The sequence below is a fragment of the Poecilia latipinna genome, unplaced genomic scaffold (genome assembly GCF_001443285.1).
Source record: "Poecilia latipinna isolate Pla-1442-1.1 unplaced genomic scaffold, P_latipinna-1.0 Scaffold1700, whole genome shotgun sequence".
NCBI classification, from domain to species: Eukaryota; Metazoa; Chordata; class Actinopteri; order Cyprinodontiformes; family Poeciliidae; genus Poecilia; species Poecilia latipinna.
Window position 1 is genome coordinate 101846 of NW_015114316.1, and position 24392 is coordinate 126237.

Consider the following 24392-nt stretch of genomic DNA (forward strand, 5'->3'; position numbering starts at 1 on the left):
TTGCCTGATATCCCTGATTGGTAATTATTTTACTTATTTGTGTGAAGTACATGTTTCCCCTCATTAGCGCCCTCCAGTGTCCGCTACAGATACCAAGCAACTGACACTGTTCAACATCAGTGTGAAGATGGCGGAGGGTGAATTGAACGTGGATAGTCTCATCTCTCGGCTTCTGGAGGGTAAATTAATCTCTTAAATTTGTATTGTTATACAGGAGTAAAGGTTCGGACTCTCTGACTCGGCTCAAAAATCTTCAGCACGTTAGTAAGGGTCCCGTTTTTTTTTCTTCACGTAGCGCAGGCAACTGTTAGCAGCTATTGCTAATGTCACCCATTGGTACCGTTGTATCCCCCGGCTAGCTGCGACTAGCGTTACCGTTAGCTGCCTGGTCGTGTTTATAAACAGTCAGCGGTGAACGCCTACATGTCTCCATTGGCGCAGTTTTATGTGAGGCTTTAGATATCTGACATACATAAGTCTTGTTTTTTTCCCCAAGCATGTAAATGTATTTTGTAACTTGAGGTTTTATTAGGTTTTTAAGCCAATTTATTTTCTTAACCGTTAATGTTCATGAGGAAGGGCAGGGACGTTTCTGCTTTGCCTCGGGCAAATTGTTTGACACGGCCCTGTTACTAACAGGTGGAAGGCAGCACATTATAACCGAGGAAAAAAAAACAACAGCATTGATTGTTAGCTTTTCTGGGGGGGGGAGTTTTCAGCTGCACTTGCATTTTGCATTCATATATTTATGCTAACTCTGATACAACGGTTTCTGACATAATTTATGCTGGGAACATATATATATATATATATTATACACCCTAATTCTATGCAAGAAGTATTTTGAGGAGAAAACGAGCGAATATGCACTTGCTTTTAAACAATAAATTGTGTATCGATGTATTTTTACTTGAATGTATTGGGCGTGGGTCAGAACTCAATATATTAGTATCTTGATCAAAAATATGCTGGTATCACAGTAGATATATATAATACCTAATTATGTTTGGTTTAAAACAAATGATAAAAGGTCCTGCAGCAAAAGAATGCATTTAACTACCAAAATATAGAAAAAGCTGAATATTATAGCTGTTTTTCACTAACTGCTGGTAGCTCTCCATGTGTGGTGTTAAAACTACATTAACTTAATAACATGCTCCGGTCCCACTCAATGACTGGCATGCATTCACGCTCTACTTGCCAATGATGTATTCAGCCAGTTGGATGAACTTTCACTGTCCTTAATGCCTACTCCTGATGCAGATTTTAATGACCTAGATTTTAATGCACCCTGTGATGGTATGTCAACCTGTCCAACTCTCACTCAGTGACCACTAGTGATCCTTCAAGAATAAACAAGTATAGATAATGGATATACAGAATAAATATTTATTAGTAGTTGAATGACATATCATTGAAAGGAGAAGGGATGGAGAAAACTAGTTGTTGGAGCACTTTCTTTAGAGTTTATATTATAGGAATATGAAAACGGTAACTGGGCTGTGCCTACAAAAAAATTCTAACTTTTTATTTTTCTTTGACTAGATCAGGTCTAACAACTGAGATTTGATAAATGCGTTGATATTTTACAGCCTGGAAAGTTTAAAAAAAGCATTTTTGGTACCAAATGTATAACAGTATGAACATACAACGGTTTAGGTTCAATATAAATATTTTCATTATTTTTATTGTTAGTAGTCATACTAGTAGTGAGTGTATCACTCTCTCACGAACATATTCATAATGTCTTATATATCGCATTTATAAATTTATAAAAGGCATATTGAACTTTAAATATGCCATTTAAAGTTCAAAATGAAAGGTTTGTCATTCTGACTCTACAGAGGGGAACAAAACTGTTACTGCTAATGTATTGTCATCCAAGCGGTCTTGCCAAGTACAAGTAAGCTCTCTGATACCAGGGCGTTAGTCCAGAGAAATCCAACTAGCTGGTAAGAAGTTAAACAGACCAGACCGTTCTGAAGGCCCAAACATCCAACTGAATGTTTACATTTGTAGCATTTGTCATTAGGCAGCTGCTGGAGGAGAGGACTGCTCTTGTATGCATTTTTACCAAGGTAATTTTTAAGACGAGTAACAAATTTTACTCTTTCAATATAGAGGTTAATTCATAAAGCTGAAGGTAAAGGACAAAACAAAACTGACCTCTGAGCGAGAGCGCAGATAAAATAAAATCTAAAACGCAAAAACTAATGTCTCTCTTTTTTTTTTTCCAGAGTTTCTTTGTGTGCGTACTTAACAGCTGGTCTGTTTTTTGTTTCACACTTGGTTTGTAGGTGGGTTTTGTGATCAAGCTGCAGTGATTCATGCTTTCATACTCTCACACTGCCTTTACTTGTCCATATATTTGTAAAAATTCATAAGAACACCAGAACACAAATTGTGAGACATTTCAGAGTTGGACGTTTTTTTTTTTGGCCTATTCTTAAAATTGCTGTCAGTCTGGGCTCACATCCCCTTTTGAATGTACCAGCTCCATGGAACACTACTTGACCACTAAGGCAAACTCATCCGTCCTTGGCATACTTTCCTTCTGCATCTGTGACACTGTTGGATGGACATGGCATATTTAGGGCTCCCACAATTATAGATTCCTATTTTAGGATGTGATATATTAAAAATACTTTGTTGACCTTGTGTTCATGCTAGCTTGGTTTTAAGTTGTTCCCAAGATGATATTTTCTCTTTTTACATTGTTTATTAATTATATTTTAAGTGTATTTAAACCCTTGCGTTCATCCTTTTGCCTTTAAAAAAAATGTCTGTTTTCTATTTGACTTTCAGCTAATATTACCAGGCACTTTAGCTGTTTCCAACTCATTGAGTAGCTGTCATCGACTTTGAGATTATTTTTCTTTTCTTTAGTCTAATAAAAGATTTTATTTATTAGTAGCAAGTAAGGTATTGTGATTTCTGATTTTATTTTTTTGACTAGTTCAGTTATTCAATCTAATTTGTTTAAGCTTTCTTCTAATTCAAGAAGTAACCAACAAAAGTAATTCATTAAAGGAATTAAAAAAAATGATATACATGTTTTGATGGAACTAATTACTTAAAATCCAAAGAAAAGGAAGGGTTTCAAGACAAATGCATCAAATGTTCTTAACCTTTCAGATTTTCAATAAAATCCCAGAGAAGTAACATCGATGCCTTCGCAAACCAAACAGCGTGGGAGTTTTTAGCATTGATGCATTAAGTGAACAGATAGAAACTCAAAATTGTCATCACAATCAGAGTCCTATTGATTGCTTCATCGCTAATTGCTATTAAAATTAATTGAAAGCAATGTCACTTTACCTATAAACACTGATTTACTAAACACTGCACACAAACTGCTGTGGTTTGTGAGAGTCCCAAATCCTTGTCAACACTTCTGTTCGGCTTTTGCCACTGGGTGATCTTATAAACCTAATCTCTTCTAAAAGTGCCAGTCTGCAGAGTGCCACTGCAAACAGTGAAAGCTTCAGTGTTGAAGCCGAGCAGGCTAAGCACCCGAGCTTAGCTTACTCTGTACTGATGAGGTCTGGTAATGAGCCCTAATTCTGCTTCATGTTGCGTGCTGGATTTGGGTGCAAAGTAGATGGCTAATTATGCACACACACAAAAAAAGAGAGCTAATGTTTAGCACCAGTAATACTAAAGCTTTGAAATGTTTTGGGTTAACACATTCATTATCTGTGTATGTTTTTTTTTATGTTTAATTTAATGTCTGACCCTTGTGACACATTCAATTACATGACTAAGCATAATGCGGCAATGAGTAAATTCCAGTGCTTTAGTTTAATTGGGATGATTATGTGGGTGTAGATTAAATTGAACAGAAATGTTTTTTCTAAGCCCGTCTGCACATACGTAGTTTACTCTCTTTTTCTCTTGAACTTGTTTTTCTATTTCATAAACCGTTACAAAAACACAAATAATAAAGAATGTTACTAAGGCTTGCTTGCCTTTCTTGGACTTTTAAGTGGGCGTCTTACTGTAAGGGAACACACAAATTCTTAGTTGTTACGCAATTACCTGCTTATGGATTCGGCAAAGGTTGGATTATAAAAATGTAATTTAGGACTGAGAAATATAAGTAATGGCTTGGTATGGCTTTCTGATAAGAAAAATATGCCGGAATTAAGTACAAATAAGATCAGCGAAATAGTAAAATGTTCCTCCACCATAGTCGCCACATTTCTTTTATTTTATTTAAATAATCCTACTTTTCATCGCCACCTGATTCAGTGGCCGACTCCAGCCAGCGTTTTGCGACTCTCGCTTTTCTTCTCGGTGTTCTAAGACGGGTCACAGTGCCATAAAGCAGGCTTGAGCTCTCAGTGGAGCTACAGCGCCAACGCCGCCCACACTGTGGCTGAAGATGTTTGGTCCTCTCACAGCCTCAGCACCAGGTTCCTAAAGTATGGCTGTGATCACTTATGAGCTGCAGAGTCATTACACCCACTGTTCATCTGCTTACAAGACAGCTTTTTGTGATTCGGCCTGAACTGTGTTTTCTCCTTGGGTAACTTGTGCTTCCACTGCAGCCTCCTTTCCATATTTCTGATGCTGCCCCTGCTGCTTCCTGAGAGCAGACACATGATAGAAGTTGTCGGTCTCACTGACTGTTTTGTTTTGCTTCCGCAGTGCGGGGATGTCGTCCGGGAAAGATAGTCCAGATGACCGAGGCAGAGGTCCGTGGCCTTTGCATCAAGTCCAGGGAGATCTTCCTCAGTCAGCCAATCCTGCTGGAGCTCGAGGCACCTTTGAAGATTTGTGGTGAGTGATTTCTGTTGTTTTTAAGATTACAACTGTTGAGTGGCATTGGCCGGATCTGAAAATCTGAAAGGCCCTCTAAACAAAATAAACAGTATTTTCTGGTTCAGTGTCTGGTACAGCGCAGGATTAGACTTCGGCAGGTTCTGTTAATTTTTCAGTTTTGGTAGCTTTATACCCAACCTATTTGGGTAGAAAAAAGAGTCGCCTGTAACAAAACGTCAGTTGGAAACTCCCTTTGGGAGGACCCGGCGTAGCAGATAACAAGAAGGTTCATGGATTACATCATAGTTTTTACCTTCAGTCTGCTTTAGAAAATGCTGGATTTAGAAATGTTGGCAGCATCTTGTAAATCTCAAATATCAGGGTCTACTTTCTCTAGGAAATAATGTTGAGTAACTCTAATCGTTAATTTAAAGCACTGAAGACAATTTAAAATGTTAACGTTTGGTCCTTGTTTAATATGAGGTCCTGTTTGTCTGTGTTCACTCTCTCACGTGTGGTATGTCGTCTGTGCTCCTTATGTAAATAATTAATGACCGTTCAGGGGGTAAGGCCGGAAAAAGAAAAATGCATTAAGTGTTGTTTTTTTATTTTTTTTTATTTTTTTACAGCTGTTAGAGAAATCAGAATAAGTGTTTAAATTCAAATGTTTTTTTTTTGTTTGTTTTTTTTAAGGCTTTGTTGGCTCTTGTGGCTTTTATTTCATAGTGAATTGACAGGAAAGTGGGTAATGAGAGAAGGGGGAAGACATGCAGCAAAGGTCACCAGGCCGGAAATCGAACCTGCAACGGCCGCGTCGAGGACCAAGGCCTCCATATGTGGGTTGTTCTTAACCCCTGCGCCACCACAGAATCCCAACACTTTACAAAGTTTAAGATGATATTTTTTTGTGGTTGTACTTGAAGAACCATAAAAATGGATGAAGATGTTTGCTCCTTTCACATTACTGAGAGAGGAGCATTCTTGTTAAAAACTATCATTGGCAGTCAAATTTCTCTGGGTAGTTATACTCTCCAGGCTCCAACATTTTATTAAAGGGACAAAATAAATGTAATATGAATAACTAAAAAAATAAATAATTGCCTCGTATGCAAACATTTTCTTTTTTTTTTTCTTTGTGCTGTATGGGTTTACTTTAAGTAGCGTTTAGATTGCTCAGTTCTTCTAGCATTAAAAGCCACTGACAAATGAAGTTGCTAAATGTTGTTTTGCTTTTATTCACAATATAGTATTTCTTGGAACTTTGTCCTGAAATTGATTTGCTTTACGAAGCCTCCGAAGTGCTAAACAGATTACAAAACAGCAGGATTGGTCTCCATGCAACTTATATTTCACTTTAATCAAACATTCACTTTCCGTGTGGAATTAGTTTGCAGATGCCTCTTCTTGAAATCCAAAACAACTCTGAGGCGTTTGGAGGAAGGCTCCTAGTCTAAGTGCACCCCGGAGATCCTATTTATGCTTTGTTGTTGTTGTAAAGCCACTGCAGGTTTTGCATTATGCATTCCTTGTATGTTGGTCTGTAATTTAAATAAATAAAATACATTAAGGTTTGTGATTGTAAAATGTGAAAAGTTTAAGATGTATGGATATTTTTCATAAATCCTTGAACTCTAGATGCCATTAACTGTATTTAGAAAACACGTTTTGACATTGAAGTGATGAGTGCACTGAAAGGCGGACTCCCTGTGTGCAGAGTGCAGTCCACAAAGCCTGGTCTGCACAGCCTAGAGCAGCAATTTATTTGAAGCATTTCAGAATTTTCTTATGTAACCAAGCTATGCATTTCAGTTTTGGAAGATATTCTCTGTGTTTAGTCTCTATTTTTAATTTGTTTTTCAGAATTATTTGTTCTTCAGGTATTTTCGCGAGGGTTGTGCTTCTTAGATAGAAATGAGACATTTAAGACGGCAACAAAAGAGGGTTAGGTTGCATTTAAATTCTAGTAGGCAGAGTAACATTATATAGCCATATATCTTCTGTTGCCAGCTGTGGTTTGGGTTTGGTTGTGTAAAACACCAATGTGCCCTTTGAAATGCACAAAAAATTGTATCCCTACCAGTTTCATGAGATCAAATAAAATACATGTTTCTGTTTTAGTTGCTTCTCTTAGATTTTAATTTGCATTTAGTGTTATCTTGTAATGAAACACTCCTACCAAAAGACTGTGGCACGTAAATTCAGTTTCCTTCTGTGTCACAATGAAGCCAGTAATTGTTGTTCTTCTGTGGTTTAGACCTCTTCAGTCATCTGTGCCTGCACCACTTAGCCAAAATTAGAGCAACCCTTAAGTTGGCGCAAGAGGATATAAAAGGAAGCAGGTCTTGGCCGAGCGATGATTCTCCCCTGCAGAGACTTGGTGCTTTGCTGGGAGCATCTACAGCTCATCTGGGATCATGAAGGTCAAGGATGGAAGCCGTTGTTGGTCTTAAACCCCGAGAGAGCAGTTAAAATTAAAGTTGGGGTTTGTCTAATTGCGAGGTGGAGTATGTGTGCTTCCTTTTTTGCAAATGGCTTTAATTGTGATGGATGTTTGTCTCCACTGTGCCCCCTTTCCCACAGCCTTCTGTGTCGATCTAGTGGTCATTGTCATTATACCAAAGAGAAAGTATCTTTTTTTTTTTCTGACACACTTTCATGTTTTTCAGATCAGGAAACAAATTAATCCAATTAAAAACAAAAAGCTGTTTTTTAAATGATTAATTGATTTATTAAGTCAATAAGACTATCCAGATCAACCAGGTCTAATGCAGATCAAGTGATTGCCCCGGAAGCATAACAGCTCATGCCGTCCTTTGCATCAACATGTTTCCAATAACCCACTTATTTAGAATTTCAAATGACTTTTCTTGGCAGAATTATACAAATGAAGCCACTCTGGGTAGTTTTTAAGCATGAACAGCCTGTTTAAGACGCAAATCTGAATTGGATTGATGTCTTCGCTTTGACAACTTGCACTCTTTTGTTTTACTATTTAGCAGTAGACTTGGTGGTGTTTGTTCTGTGGCATAATTTAATTTGCTTAAAGTCATAAAATCATAAGGTTTTTTGTAGAGACCAGAGTTGATGGTTTCATAAATTGCAGCAAGTCATCCCAGTTGTTTGTGGAAAATATTTGCTCTCACTGGGGTTTACCAGAATACAAACATCTTAGAAATGCCTTTTTAACCCTTCTTACCCTAATGCATGTCAATGATTTTGGTTACTTTTCCCACATAGGGCCAGGATGGGAGAGAGTTGTTTTTTTTTCTAAACATCTTCTGAAATCTGCTTTTTATCTACTCAGGTTATGATATAATCTGTGTTTGCTCTGAAACAAATCTGTGTTTATAAAAGCCAAAACAAAAAATATATATTTTTCTCAGCATTATGTACATCCAGATTTGTGTGTGTGTGTGTGTGTGTGTATATATATATATATATACATATATATATATAAAGAGAAACAAGTGCATGTGAGTCCATGAATTAAATTTTAATAACTACTGTTTCTTTGATACTTTGTTTCAAAATCTCTGAAGGTCCTCTTGTTGTGTTTTACCAAACTATAAGCTTTTGTATTCTTGGTTAAGCTTCAATGAACAATATTCCAGTAATAAAATCCCAGCTGCACACTTTGCATCTCACCCTCTATTTAGGTGACATCCATGGGCAGTACACTGATCTCCTGAGGCTGTTTGAGTATGGTGGCTTCCCTCCAGAAGCAAACTATCTCTTCCTGGGTGATTATGTGGACAGAGGGAAGCAGTCCCTGGAAACCATCTGTCTGTTGCTGGCCTACAAGATCAAATATCCAGAGAACTTTTTCCTGCTCCGAGGAAATCATGAGTGCGCTTCCATCAATCGTATCTATGGCTTCTATGACGAATGTGAGCGAATTCATACGGGGTCTACAAACATCTCTGAAAAGCGTAAAAATATTTAGTTCCTAAGATGTGTGTTTGTGCATTTGCAGGCAAGCGCAGGTTCAACATTAAGTTGTGGAAGACCTTCACAGACTGCTTCAACTGCCTCCCCATTGCTGCTATAATTGATGAGAAGATCTTCTGCTGCCACGGAGGTGAGTGTCTACTGCAGATATGCAGTTGAATTTTTGTTTTTATATGTATTCAGTACAGCCAATCAAAAGCTGATGTTTATTTTCCATGTCAGGGCTTTCACCTGATTTGCAGTCAATGGAGCAGATTCGCAGGATCATGAGGCCAACGGACGTCCCAGATACAGGTGCTGTTTCTATCAGAGTACCCTTCATGCTTGATCGATTTTATTCACATTCCATCTTGGTGTCCATACTTTGCAACTCTTTCTATCTTTCCACCCCGACGTGCTCGTATCAGGCCTTCTGTGCGACTTGCTGTGGTCGGATCCGGATAAGGACGTGCAGGGCTGGGGAGAGAATGATCGTGGAGTCTCCTTCACCTTTGGGGCTGATGTGGTCAGTAAGTTCCTAAACCGCCATGACCTGGACCTCATCTGCAGAGCCCACCAGGTAATTGGAGATGGAATCTGAACGACCTGCATGTAAGCATCATCGTTTCACTTGAGACTCATTTTAATTGCCAGTGCCGATAAGAAAATCTTGTGCAAGCTGTATTAATGGTAGCAGATATGTGTTCCCTGGTTTCTACCTCCATTTCACCTCTTCTTCCCTAAGTACTCAAGTATTCAAGCACCCAGTAATGGTTAATCTGTTTTGCTTGGTTGAATTGCTACAGTGCTCTCTTTAAGTATTTGTTCTCCTGTATCTTTTTTATGCATTGTCACTTTCTGTCAATTTTTGGACCAGTACAAAGTAGTGCGTGATTGGAAATAAAGATTTGTTTTCCCCTACTAATTAAACTCTGAACATGTGGAGTACATATGCAATTTATAGAAGAATCTTTCACTGACATCAGAGCTGCAAGTTTTTTGGGGTATGTCTCTGCCAGCTTTGCAAAACCAGAGACTGGAATGATTTCTTGTACTTCTTAATTACTTGTTGATCTGGTGGGAAGTGTCTTCAAACATTAGTCTTAATGTCTTGCTACAGATTCACAACGGCAGGTTTCACTGCTGGCATGGTGTGTCCAGGGAGATGCGCGTTCTTAGTTTTCTGCCACACATAGTGCTTTGCACATTGACAAAATTGTTTGAGTTTGGTCTCATCTGAACAGAGTATCTTGCTTCCGTGTTTGGCCTTTCTTTAAACAATAACTTTGTTTTTTCAACTCGTCTGTAAAGGCCAGAGTTATGGAGTGCGTAACAAACGGTGATCATGTCAACAGAGTCTCCCGCCTGCGTAGTAGCTCTGAATTTTGTGGCTGTGTCATGACAAAATGTGAAAACATTCGAAGGACACAAATACTTTTGCAAGATACGATGCATATAGTGCGATGCGTGGAGTTGATGATTGGAATATTTCTGAGGTGGTTTAGTAAGCTCTACCCTGACAGCAGTTAGTTTGTGAGAGTAGCTGAAGATCTGTTTATTGATCGTTGTGGGCGTTGGAATAACACCACGTGTCTTAAAACAGGTTGTGGAGGATGGATACGAGTTCTTTGCCAAACGCCAACTGGTCACACTTTTCTCTGCTCCAAACTACTGCGGGGAGTTTGATAACGCAGGCGGCATGATGAGTGTGGATGAGTCGCTCATGTGCTCCTTCCAGGTAGTCAAAAAGAAATTGGAGATGTGATGTTTTTTTGTTTTTGTTTTTTCCAAACTGATACGTTATTGCAGAAATAATCACTCAAATATCAACTCTGTTTTCTTAAGATCCTGAAGCCCTCAGAGAAGAAGGCCAAGTACCAGTACGGCGGCGTAAATTCTGGTCGGCCTGTGACCCCACCCCGCACCACCCAAGCTCCCAAAAAGAGGTGAACACCCAACTGTGGCTTGTCCCCACTCCTTGTCATTTTGTCCATTCCAGATCTGCCTTCATGGCGACCCCACAACGCCCCTAGAAGAGAGAAGATACGGGGGTTGTCTGATTGTCCAAATCCTCCACTCCTCCTCCACTCAGCCAGCCTCTCGTCAACACCACTGACAGCTCTTTTCTTAATGTGTACATGTATATAAATTTGCTGTGACTCACCAGTTGGGTTGTTTTGCCTTTAAGTTTGGATTTTGTTTGGTTTTGTTTTTGAAAATATTAAAAAAAAAAAAGTTAACCTTAATGGTGGTTTTAATTCTAATGCTACTTGAGGTTTTCTGAGGTTCTCTGTTGTGTTAGCGAATGCTTTCTTTGTATGTCAAAGAACAATGTGACCAAGTTGCAATTTTTTTTTTTTTTTGTCTTCATAAAAATAAAATGAAGGTTTAACATTATTTTACGTTGACCTTAAAAACGGTAAAACAACAAAAAAAATCCTCTTGTGTGTTTTAACTGGGACTGTGGTTCCACTACAGGACCAAAACAAGTCTTTTCAACTTATCACAGCATGTGTAGTACTCTTAGTGGTTCTTGTGCACATGAACTTTTTTTTAACCATTAATAAAGAGCACCTTCATATTTGTAGAACAGACCAGTTTGAATGAACAAATTTGGCCCTTCTGATTTTGGACATCATCTACGCAAACAAATTGTATTCTCAGCGTCCGTTTGTCCATTCTGTCTCATCTCCCTGTACCTTCGACTCGACTCCTACACAAAAAACATGCTGCTTTCTTGCTCTTAGCTTGTATTGACAGTTTTTCTCATTTTTTTTCTCCCCTCCCTTCTATAATAATTTTTTTCCTCGAGATTTCTTGATTTGATGACAGATTGAGTTATGAATGTCATTGGGGTTGGCACACATTGTTTTCAAGGTGATGAATCAAACATTAAAAAACAAAAGACATTGCAAGCTTCAGAAAAACATTCATAATATTGGAACTGCTTCTTCTAAGTTTGCTTAACACTAGCTTTCCTCTCCTCACCCATTCAGTCGAGGTACAAGGTGTGAAAATTAGCAGAGCTCGGTGTGGGTGGGTAGTTTTAGCTTTGCTGTGTGATTGTGTTGCCACCTGGTGTATAAATATGGCACTGCGGTGCACAAACGGTGTACGCCTCATGTAAAACAGTAAGCATCCAAGTAGATGGGAGAGGGTTTTTCATGACATTGCTAGTGTTGCTTACCGTTCCGCAGTAATACAGCCACACTGTCCAGCTAGCAGGTTGGTGTCCATCTTTAGTTTCTACTGTTCACAAGATGCTTTTGTAACTTCAAAAAGAAAAAAAAAGTTGCTTCTTTTTTCATTCTATTAGTTTGGTATGTTTTTTTTGTTCTATTTTTGTTTTTTATTTTCATTATGGATTACTTTCAGTTTGCTTATTTCCTTGGTGTTACCAAAAGCTGTTTTGCAGTTTGTAAAAGGTTATTTCAAAGTGAATACATTCAATAAAATGGATGAAAGGAAAAGTCAGTTGTCATTTTTATTAATCTTCTTGAACATGTTCTTCAATATCTAATGGGATCCATCACTGCCAACTTTATTTCAATTTTAGAGTAATTGTTTACATCAAAAAAATATATATTTTTACTTTTTTCTAAATATTTAGCAAGCTATATTGGAGTCTTTGAGAGTTCATGTAGATCCAACTGATGCCTCTAGAGGTTAATTCATTCTTCCTTTATTGCTTCAGCATCTGCCTGAATGCAAAGTGTGTAAAGTCTGTACCCAGTTGCTGGCATCTGATAGGATCTCTATGCACATTGGTGTTTGTGCTGACTGTGTGTTCCAGCAAGGAGAATAATAACTGACCTTAGTGTGCGTGGCTATCAGTAAAACGTTTGTCATTCAGGCAGTTAACACCCATGAAAGGAGCTTTGAACCCCAATCCGATGAGTCTGCATCCAACTTGAATAAAACTGGTAAAGGGCTGCAGAAGAAATGGGGACAAAGTGTCATCTGGATTACCACAATCTAATTGTTGAGTTGCAATAAAAAAAAGATAAAATAAATTGTAATGGAAATTTGACCCTTGGAGGCAGTCTTGGCATTGTTTACAGAAGTCATGATGAAGGCATTTCTCCTTTAATGTGCAAAGCCGCTTCTGTTCTGAGAAATTGACTTCTGTGTCTTGTAACATTTATACCCCAGGGAAACAGAACAGAGATGTTCACAATCAAATGTCCAGCACTTACTAATTTGAAAAAGATTTTTTAGGGACTCTTATTTTTGAATGATTTGTTACTGCACCGTGGAAGAAATTAAAATGCATTTTAGTAGCTGGATAGTGCTAACAACCACCTGGGACAGGAGCTGTGGATTATATTAAACTGACCCCAAAGGAATGGGTCAAAACTTTAAGGATGCTTTTTGCTCCAATGATTATGTCTATCTTCAAACTATTTGTACATGGATGTCATGTCACAATAAACAAAAAACATTAGCACAATACATTGTATAGGATCAAAATATTAAACGTAGAGAAACAGTGCATCATTAATGTGTGAAATTTACAGAACAGCGGCAAATAGTTTCAAATTTAGTGACAACGCTAAAATTGTTGCGAGTATGGTTTGTTACAAATGCAGTTAAATGTTTCAGTACAGCTCAGTTGCACGCATTTTTTTTTTGACAGATTTTTGATGTATTACAACTTCCAGCCTGATGGGGGCGGTATGCATTCTTCTCCAGTAAGTGTGACGTAGCCCCGGCCATCACAACTATCTACAAGCATGGATGGGTCACAGTAAATGGTTGCCACGCTAGCTGAGCGTTTGTAGATCTGGGATGCATTCCAGGACAAGTGCCGAACCAGAAGTGGTGGTTTTGTGCACGTCCCCTGTGTCTTATACAGCTGAAATAACTCAGAAAGACTAAAGCACGTTGTTACTGTAAGTTCGTATGCATTTTAAACACCTTACCTTGTTTAATCGAGGGCTAGAGCGAGTTCTTAGTTTTCCTTAGTAAAGCTAACACGTCTACCCTGCCAGGGTTAGCAGCTGCTGCTGCTATTGAAGGGTGTGAAGTTCAGTGCAGTGTACACTGACTTTGGCTGAAAATATGTAAAAGTAAACAGTCTTCCTTCCTTAGGACACCGTCACCATAGTCTTGACATGTTAGCCAGCTGCCATACGCATTTGCTATATTTAACATGCTTTGTACAGTTAATTTAAGTAAACAAACAATATTTCCGTGTAATTTTTTTGTTTTGAAAATGATACATAGGATTGTCATCAGATTGATGATGGTCTTCTGGTTGTGTTGGTTATTTGTAGCTGAAACATTTCGCAGAAAAGGCTAAATCTGAAACAAAGCTGCTAAGGTTAGAGGTGCACCAATAAGACATCTTTAGGACTCATTTAAGATTACCTTTTTAATTTGTAGGTTTTTGTAACATTTAAATAACTATAATGTTGAATGAAATTAAAGAAGTCATTATTTTTGTTTCCCCAAAGAACCAGGCTGAACAACAACTCTTCATCCCTCCTTTAGTGGCATCGTTTCCACCACCAGGCCCTCGCTGCTGTTTCAACAATGAACTATGGGAAGCTCCCAGCAGTGAGTGAAAAATGGCTAGGTTTAGGCTCAAATCCTGCGTCACTTTAGTCTCCTTAGCATTGCTCCTGGTCATCATAACGCTGGTTTTAAAGGCTCTCGCCCCAGAGGACTCTCCTATTGACAGCCCTGCTGAGGTTAAAATAAATCTTAGACAGGCTGCTTTTCAGAACCAGAGGGACTTCAACAAAAGACCTGAAGAGACAAAAATGAGCGACCCTGTTGAGTCAGACAAGGACGCAGAGCTGCAAAGCACACTGAGGAAGTTTCCTCCTCCAAACTACTATCTCCATGCCTTCTACTATGTATGGTATGGAAATCCCACATTTGATGGCAAATACGTTCACTGGGATCATCCACAGCTGCCACATTGGGATGCAAAGGTTGCTCAGGAATATCCACAAGGAAGGCACAAACCCCCTGATGATATTGGGGCCAACTATTACCCCTCCTTAGGGGCGTACAGCTCCAGGGACCCCTCTGTTTTAGATGCACATATGCAGCAGCTGCGTACAGCAGCCATTGGTAAGCCAATTATGATTCTTAGTTTTAAGATCAACGGTTATCAGTGTTTAAAAATGTTATATTTTTGAATTAGACATTTTAGATTTGGTGTTGTTAATAGGGATGTCCCAAGTGACATTAGGTTGAACTAATCCATCTTTTAATTATGAAGACTGTGCTCTTGATTGTCCAAAATATTACTATGAATTCACATAAATTTAATAGAAGTTCCTTTTCCCTTCAATAAATGTCAAAAGTAAGTAATTTTCTTTTAAACCAAGTAAAATGTAGCCTCGTCTCTTTCCCCAAATTGCAAATATTAATGCACTCTGGATCCTTGACATCTGAAAGATATTCTTGTGGTTGATTTTGGATTTTTTTTCCCCTTTTAGACAATAAGCATGATTTTGCAATAAAATTGTAGAATCTACTTTCCTAATAGCTCTCTGATGCAGATGTAGCAAAAACATTTGTCCGTTTTGAGAGCCGAGTCAGAGACAGAAATATGGGAGAGAGAAATAAAGCAGACAAAAGTGTTATATCTCTGAATAGCCAAGAAGTTGAGTCCAATTTAACTAACCAAAGATGGATCCACCTGGTTTTCAATTCAGTTTCTGTATTTACCAAAATTGTTCATCAACATATACCCGTCTTCTCAACCCTTACCTCAAAATCAAAGTAGTTGTCCCTGCCTAAAGAGAAAACCCTGTTTCCGGATAGACCAAACTTGGTGCAGAGATTCTCTGTGGGCTAGACAAAGAAGTGGGACATTCAGAACCACAGGTCAAGAGGCCCAGTTCACTTTGCTGAAAGATGAAACGATGAGACCCAAAGTGTCTCAAGAAAGATGTTTCTTGGGCTCTGCATGTTTTAGATGTGCCTCTTTTCAAGAAGAGCTGATTCAAATGATTGCATATCCATCAAGTACTGCAGAAGCCTGTTAATCACCCAGAGATACAATTCAGGTGTGTGGCAGAAGGGAAACACCTAAAACATGGAGGACAGGAGGAGCGGGGGGGTGAGGACCAGGGTTGAGAAACACTGATCTAAAGCACAGGTGTCAAACTCCAGTCCTGGAGGGCCACTGCCCTGCAACTTTTAGATGTGTCTCTGCTGCACCACACCTGAACAGAATAATTACGTCATTAGCAAGGCTCTGGAGAACTTATCTACACAAGAAGGAGGTAATTAAGCCATTATATTCCAGCGTTTTTGTACCTGTAGCATATCTAAAACCTGCAGGACAGTGGCACCTTGAGGACTGGAGTTTGACACCCCTGCTCTAGAATGAGCTGTTGAGTTTGGCAACATTTTCTCAGACATTCAGTGAGTAATGGATACATTTTTAAAAATGAATCGCTAGCAAAATGGAGTCCTTGGAAGGAAAAAAAAGGAATAAATTAAGATTCCTGAACAGTTAACATTTAAATCTACTTCAAGAAGAAAGCTGCCTTTTGCCTCAGATATTCTGTAGCTTTTCTTGTATTTGTTTATCATCAGGTGTCATTGCTGTTTCCTGGTATCCCCCTTCCACAAATGATGACAATGGCGAGCCAGTTGATGAAATCATGCCTTCTTTGCTGGACATGGCACATAAATACCACATAAAGGTGTGTATGACAAAAGCTTTGTGTTTTGTGGGAGTTTTAAATCCAATGTTGACACCTTCAATCTGTTGGAATTGGATGCAAAAAATAATACTGTCTGTTTTCAGGTTGCTTTTCATATTGAACCCTACAAAGGAAGAGATGAAGTCAACATGTTTACCAATGTCAAATACATCATCGATAAGTAGGTGTTGTACTAGATTAGCTGTTTTTATAGTCGCCTTCTACTTTAAGTGAATACATTTTTATTTACCACTGATTACATATCTCTTAGGTATGGAGACCATCCTGCATTTTTCAAGTACCGGACAAACGCGGGCAAACTCCTTCCACTTTTTTATGTGTATGACTCCTACTTGATGAACTCAGAGCAATGGGCTAAGCTGCTGAAACACACAGACAGCAGCAGCATCAGGGATACACCGTATGACGCTATCTTCATCGCCCTGCTGGTTGAAGAGAAACATAAGCGAGAGATCCTGACCGCAGGGTTCGATGGCCTCTACACCTACTTCGCTACCAACGGTTTCACATACGGCTCCACTCAGCGCAACTGGGCCTCCATCAAAGCCTTCTGCGACGACAACGACCTCATATTCATTCCGAGTGTCGGCCCCGGATACATTGACACGAGCGTTCGACCGTGGAACTTCAAAAACACCCGAAATCGCATCAACGGCAAATACTACGAAACCTCGCTGAGTGCAGCGCTGGAGTCCAGACCCGATTTTATCTCCATCACCTCTTTCAACGAGTGGCACGAGGGGACTCAGATTGAGACGGCCGTTCCCAAAACGGGTCAAACCGTGTACCTGGACTATCTGCCGAATAAGCCCACCATCTACCTGGAGATAACTCGCAAATGGGCAGCAATATTTGGTGGAGAACGACAAAGATGGCAGGACTGATCATGGAGCCTATTTATTGAAAATGACATATATACTACTGAAAAACTCATTTAATTTGCAAAATGGACTACAATTTGAAAATGATTTTAAATTAGGTAAAGCCACAGTGGAGATAATGACTCATCCACTAAGTTAATTTTGACTTCAGTCGTGTATTATTTTTATTTTTTGCACTTAAAACTATGTGTTATTTTCTGTTTATGTTCAATTGTCAAATTATTAGGAATTGAGCTTGAAAAATAATTCAGATGTTCCAAGACGTTCCAGTCTTCAATGCTAATATGGGCCATATTGATCCAAACAGTAAAGTGACAGAGTGACTTTTTTTGTTCTGTACCTGTACTGTGAGTGTGTTCAATATTTCCCTTTTACCTTATTTGAGGTGTCTCACTGTGGCACGTTTTGGAACGGGACTTAAGCGTTTGCACGAATCACTTGAATAAACTGATCAGATGCCGATGTGTAGAAAGTTGTCATCACCTTTCAAAACCCCACAATCAAGCACATCACACACAGTTCACAGTTGTTACAGGCAGCTTTTCTGTTTTGAACGGGTACAACACCATGAATAACAGACAATTTCACACTCCTGCTTGGCTTGTGACCTCGTTATCTGAGATGAAAAATTCTTTAGGTGGAAAAAAAAAAACAGAACTGGAAGCAATTTCAGTTTTATTTTGCACTTGCTAGGTGTTCTCAATATACTGGATTAAGTGCTTGTTAAAAAGGTCACAGCCAGATTTATCAAAAACAAAGTCGAAACCGTAGAAGTGTGCCAACCATCAGGGTTTTCCTAAAGCTGAAGGCCTTTATTCTCAGTGCTATAGAGCTCCTATTTTAACCTTAAGGATTTTTGCTGAATAGTGATTGAGCCAGCAGCTGAGAGCGACCCTATGAGTAGAGGATAGAAAGTCTTCTTTGTCTTCCATGTCTGCAAAATAACAGCAGCGCATATGTAGGAATTAAAATGCCAAATATTAAGAGCTTACATTTTTAATTTGAGAGAGAAATTCATATCTTTGTGCTGTTGGCGCTCAAAACATTTGATTTCTTTCAAATACAATCCGAGATCCCCAAACCTTTCCTAAAATGACATTAAAAGGAACTACTTTTAGTCAGATTCTCTTGTTGATAAACTAATAAGCTAATGACGCACTTGGGCCTCTGGATAGGATGAAAACTTCATGTTCAAACTGAACATGAAAAGGGAGAAAAAGGAGGATTTAAGTGACTTTGAGTATCCCATGGTTGCCAGACAGTCTGGGCTGACTATATGAGGAACTAAATTAACATTTCAAGAAACTAGAGATGTTTCCTGAAACATCCTGTCTGGGCCTGTCTATAATATGCTGAAATGATGTCAGATATATTTTCCTAAACTAAAGAGCTAACCGACTTCCAACAAGCTCTGACAGGGAGATTAGTTGTCTGAAAATACTGGTGGAAATATGCAAAAGTTGGTCAGCAATTGTAACCACAGTTTGATTGCTGCAAGATAATTTTTCCAATGATTAGGAAGTACATAATTTTCAGGAAGTGATTTATTAAATAAAGTGTGAATTAAAACCAGTAATTTTCCTTCAAATGAATACTCCTATTATGTTGCTTTATTATCTTTTAAGCCACTTGCCTCATTTACTGTCAAAAACACCAGATGTTGACTGAAATTTGTACAATTTTGGGCCTGTCTATAATAAGCTGGCAAAAATACATTTTTAAGTGGGCCAAGTATATTTTCTGATCAGAATCATCCAAACAGTGCAAGCTTGAAAAGCTAGGGCAACATTTTATAACCCAGGACAATGATATGCTTCAGGACTCTTTTAGGGCTGAGAAATGCAGTTTACTCAGGAAAAACCTGAAGACCAATGACTTCAAGGTCATGAAATCAAGGTTTGTGGATGTATTTCCACTGCTTTCAAATTTTACAGACCCCCACAGAGTATAAGAATAAGATCTTTTGGTTCTCTAAAAAAAAAATTTCAATAGATTTCTGAAAAGTTGAGTTGTCTGAAAAATACTGGTGGAAATACACACCAGTGACAACCTCTATTAAAGCTGTGACATCCTCCATTACAGACAACAGCTTTGAAATATTTAACTGGAGCAATGTTTGAAGTTGCCACTTACTGACAGATTTATGTTGTCCACTTCACACTCCAGTGCATTTTCTTTCTGATTCTGCATATTGTTTAAACATTAAGTTTTTCAAGTCACAGGAATGTGTGATCGAAAAAGAGCGTCTTTCATGAGATCCGCAGCAGACATCTGTGTGGGTCATTGTTCAGACATGGAAGCTCTTTTCAGTTTCACATTCTTAATGGACTGCGCAATCTTTTCACTCAAAATGGATTCGTTTGAGACGCCTTCTCCCCATGCAGTAGTTTCATTTCATCCTTACTTAGAAGTCCAGTCTCAACAGCATGCAAGTTGTCGTTTTTATGCTACAGTTCATCGCCATTTGTCCGATTGTAACCAATTTCGACTTGTTAAGACCAGAACATTTCTCTCTGGGTTATTTATGGCCATCTGGACTCAGATTTTCTTTCCTGATGCCCTTCTGTTTAAACTAAAATCTAGCTAGAAATCCTAGATTTATTGAGGATAGAGATCCATTAAGCTCCACTCACGGCACAACAGCAATGACAGATAGATGTCTGACCCAAGTGCTTAATGAGAGGTTGGGATGATCTAACACATTTGGAGCTTGATTCTGTTTAGCAGAAGTGCTTTTCAAACCGCTGGACTTTCAGTTTGGATCTGTGAGGGATTTACCCCCTCCCTAAGAGGTGCTGTTTTGCATGTTCTTTATATATTCTGGGTTATTTGGGTGAATGTATTGTTTTGGGAGGTGGTTTGATTTGTTTTAATCATCTTTCTCATCTCTTTGAGGTCACCTGGTCCTGTGTTGCCGTGGAAGCGCGCCCATGAGCAGCGCTGACAAGGACCTGGTGTTTCCAATCAGCCTCATTGGGAAAATCCATTTTCAGAGAGGGAGAGATGCATTTCTATTTTGACTGGATTCCGGATTGTTTTCTAGTTTTGTTTTTAGTTGTGTTTGAGTTAATGGTAACTTGATAGACACTTTCTAGGTATAGTTTAGTGCACATGTTTGTTTGTTTTTAGCTGAAAATGACTCCACCCCTCTAATTAGTTCAGATGGGAGCCCATCCTTTAAAAACCAGGTGGTTGAGATGAGGGGGAGATTCTCCCTCTTGTTGTTTTGACAAATGTGTTGTGCTGAACTGAATGGAACTGAACTGTAAGGTATGAAACAGAAGATAAAAGTAAAGAAAAATATTGAGTACTCGACAACTGCTGACTCCAGTCTCTTTCCTCTTGAGTCGTATAACCAACAGGATCATTCATTTTAAAACCAGTCTCACAAGTCCTAAAGCTATAATCTGATCAGAAAGGCCTTAAATTATTTAACAAGCTTTCCCAAAGTGTAATGGGGAAAAAAAAAAATACACATTTGTGAATGTTCTTGCATTCATTATGCGTGAAATCATACATTAAGCTAATATTTACAAGAATTCCATGCTCTGTTAAGTCGTTGAAGTTCTTTACCATTACTGTAGTCTGTATTTTGCATCATCCAAAGGCCATGCAAAAGTACTGGCTTGAATTTACAACTAACAGTATTTTAATGAGATGTTATGTGGTAGACCCCCCCTCACACTATAATTCATTATATTTTTGTCAATCTTTTCCAGAAAGTCCAGCCAGATCAGAACTCTGAGCTGATTAGGTCTTTTTGGAAAACTCACCTGATTAACATACCAAGCTGCTTCGCTATCCACGCACTTTACTTATTGGTTTTGGCCAATAAGATGAAAGTAGCTCACTGTCATGTTGGGTTCCAGTTTTCTAACCCACATGCAAGAACACTCAGGAGAACAGAAATCAGTTAAATATGTTTAACAGATGAATGAGGGAAGGGTGGTGGTCAGGAATCAGGGAGGGGAACCAGAACATTAAACTTTAATTGAGAGGAGAGTAAGTAAATGATGGGTTTAATGCACGTAGGAATCTTCAGTACAGGGAAAGGGAGAGAGGGAGCTTACGTTCTGGTTGGCGAGTGGAAGTGTAAGACCTGCTGCAAAAGCCTGGGTTCCAGAAGACTGAGGCGGCGGTGAGCGTTGGAGGGCGGACAGGTAAGTCTAGGCTGTGGAACGACAGGGGCACTGGCGGCTGACGGAGGTCCAGGACTTATGTGGAGCCCAGGGCTAAGGCAGCCTACAGGTATAACCTATGGCGTCTCGAAGAGAATCCGTAGAACCAGGAAGGGTGAGTGCACGGAGCTTGGCGACCGATAATACCTATGGCGTGGTGAAGGTAACAAACGGGGAGATCCAGGGGGCAACAGCGTTCGCTGGAGATCTTGGCAGACAACGGGGAACACCTGACAAAGAGAACACAACGAGGAATTACTCAGAGGAAGCAGCACAACGAAGAAATGCTCAGCGGTAGTTCTTGGCTGTCGAGGAGAAACGTTTACCATAGAAGGCCAACGCTCAGGCCCTGAAGTGTCGGCCAGCCGCTCCATAAATACACCACAGCAGCCAGCTCCAGATTAGACACAGGTGTGTCTACAGGGTCGGCCGCATCTCTCCAGGGGCTCAGTCAACCGGTGACACCTGGTGGACGGGGAAGGAAGCAGCAGGCAAACCAAAGAAAAAGAAAAAACAAAACAAAACGGAACTTGGACCAGGACAGTACCCTCCCCTCAATGGTCGCCACCTGGTGGCCGAGAAGAAGGGGAGGGCAGGGAGGAGGAAAAGTCCAAGATGAGGGAGGGGTCGAGGATGAAGGAACGCGGGACCCAGGAGCATTCCTCCAGACCATAGCCCTCCCAATCGACGAGGTACTGGTAGCCCCGACCTCGCCGACGGGAGGCCACGATCCAGCGGACGGAGTAGGCCGGATGGCCATCAATGACACGGGCGGGGGGAGGGGGTTCAGCCAGAGGGCACTAGAATGGACAGGCTTAATCTGGGACACGTGGAATGTATATGTAGGGACTGAGGAAGGCGTAGCCGAACGGCAGCCAGGCTGATAACAGACAGGATTTCAAAAGGGCCGATGTACTTGGGGGGCCAACTTCTTGGATGTGGCCTTCAAGGGAACATCACGGGTGGACAGCCAGGCCTTTTGACTGACAGCATAGGTGGGTGCAGGGGTCCTCTTACGGTCAGCAATGCATTTGTTCTGAGAGGCTGTGTTGTTCAGTGGAGCAATGGTATCTTTCCATACCTTCTGGCAGCGGCGGATGTGGCGGTGGACAGAGGTGACTGAGATCGTTTCCTCGTCAGAGAGGAGGACCGGTGGTTGGTAGCCCAGGGAGACCTCAAATGGGGAGAAACCTGTGGCTGCAGAGATGTGACTGTTGTGTGCATACTCAACCCATGGGAGGACTTGGGTCCAGCCTCCAGGATTGGATGCGGTTAGACAACGAAGGGTGGCCTCTAGCCCCTGGTTCATTCTCTCTGTCTGGCCATTGGTTTGGGGGTGATAACCCGAGGTCAGGGCAACTTTGGCTCCAAGTGCTGAGCAGAACTGAGCAGGATGGTGGGGTGGCAGAGAGAGAGCCTTTTCTTTACTGAAAATGTTAGCCAAGTTGTGATACTCTATGGGGACAGAAGAGAGATCGGGAGGGTCTGCCTCTTGCAGTTCTGCCGTTGCCGGACTGAGTGGGACGGCAGAGTGGAGACATTAAGTGTGACACTTACTGGACCAGGACTTGATGTGGGACTCACTCCAGTTTATGTGAGGGTTGTGAGCTTGTAGCCAGCCGAAACCCAGGACTATGGCGGAACTAGCTGCTGGGAAAACAAAAATGAGACCTGTTCTGAATGGCTGCCAGAAATTAATAGACGTACTGGTGAAGTTCTGTTATGTTCTGTGGGTTATTTTAGGCAGGGCCTCTCCATTGAGAGCTGAAACATGGAGGGGAACTGATAGTGGCTCGACCTCGATCACCATCAACAGTGTTGATAAGATTTTGCTCACAACCACGTTTTGCGAATACAGGGGACTAGCTCAGTTTTTGTCACTTGTTTTTAGGAATTGCAGCGGCTGCAGTGCGCCACAATAAACGTACAATAAAGCTGATAAACAGGTGAAGAACCAAACTAGACAGAACCACTTCTGATTGTTTGCCAAGCCAAAACATCCAATAAAAGTTCCACCAAGCCACTACTGAGGCACTGGGGTCAAGTTTCTGGACACAGGCAAAAGAAGGTTCAGTTTCCAAACTTATTGATTATTTTCCTCTTTTACCAAATAATTACAGAGATCAAACTTTCATTTGTTGTCATGGTTCCACTCTTGCTCTGGTAAAAACCATCAGCCCCAAACCCAAATGCCTGCTGGTCCTTCACCAGGCCCCTACACTTATAGAAAGTGGATGGCCCAGATTACTTCCTGTCTAAATTTAGAAAATAAATAAGAAAAATAATAAAACATCAACAGTTATCAACCTACAAATAAACTCTGTAAATAATACAAAAAATAGAAATTTAAGAAGTAACAAAATTCAAATGGATAAAGAAATAAAGAAAAAATAGCTCCAACAACTTCCATTCCGCCTTTTCTCGCTCTGTATGTCGGTATTACGCAGGACCCGTTGCCATGGCAACCGACAAACAGTTCAACGAGCAGTTAGAGCAGAGATGACCGATCAGGGGAATCAACACCAAAAAGCAAACATTTCCTACACAAAAAAGTAGTATGTTACATTATGTTGTCAGGCATAATGACAACATTATGTTGTCATAATCACATATTGTGATTATTAATAAGTTTTCACCTGATCACCGCGGTGGTTGATTAGCTGATTTAAACAGCTGCTCTACTGATGACTTGGTGTGCGGGTTGACCAGTTTTAGTGCTAACAGAACCAAAACACACCGAACTGCACAGCACATGTTAATGTTATCAAAGTCAATACCAGGCCAGCAACAGTTAGGCTAGTATAACTGACCCACTGCTCACTTGTTCAATGTTTTCTTTAAATTAAAACTTTTTCCTCACCTGTGAAATCTGAAGCCCTTATTACCATTATCTATGGTTTAATTAACTGCTAAACATTGCGTCCATTGTTCTGATTCTTTGCGTGATTGTA

The 24392-nt window shown here is 40.0% G+C and overlaps 2 protein-coding genes across 2 annotated transcripts; both read left to right on the forward strand.

Annotated features, from left to right (window-relative positions):
• The first annotated feature begins 60 nt into the window (after positions 1-60).
• On the forward strand, positions 61-11119 carry LOC106964674 (serine/threonine-protein phosphatase PP1-beta catalytic subunit). The gene is made up of 8 exons (XM_015060327.1): positions 61-179; positions 4651-4782; positions 8421-8651; positions 8738-8842; positions 8935-9006; positions 9120-9271; positions 10295-10429; positions 10537-11119. Exons 1-8 carry the CDS (start codon positions 128-130, stop codon positions 10639-10641), a joined length of 984 nt encoding a protein of 327 aa, XP_014915813.1. The 5' UTR covers positions 61-127; the 3' UTR covers positions 10642-11119.
• A 2308-nt stretch (positions 11120-13427) lies between these two features.
• On the forward strand, positions 13428-17731 carry manea (mannosidase, endo-alpha). The gene is made up of 5 exons (XM_015060335.1): positions 13428-13583; positions 14148-14772; positions 16252-16361; positions 16466-16542; positions 16633-17731. Exons 2-5 carry the CDS (start codon positions 14262-14264, stop codon positions 17264-17266), a joined length of 1332 nt encoding a protein of 443 aa, XP_014915821.1. The 5' UTR covers positions 13428-13583; positions 14148-14261; the 3' UTR covers positions 17267-17731.
• The last annotated feature ends 6661 nt before the right edge of the window (positions 17732-24392 follow it).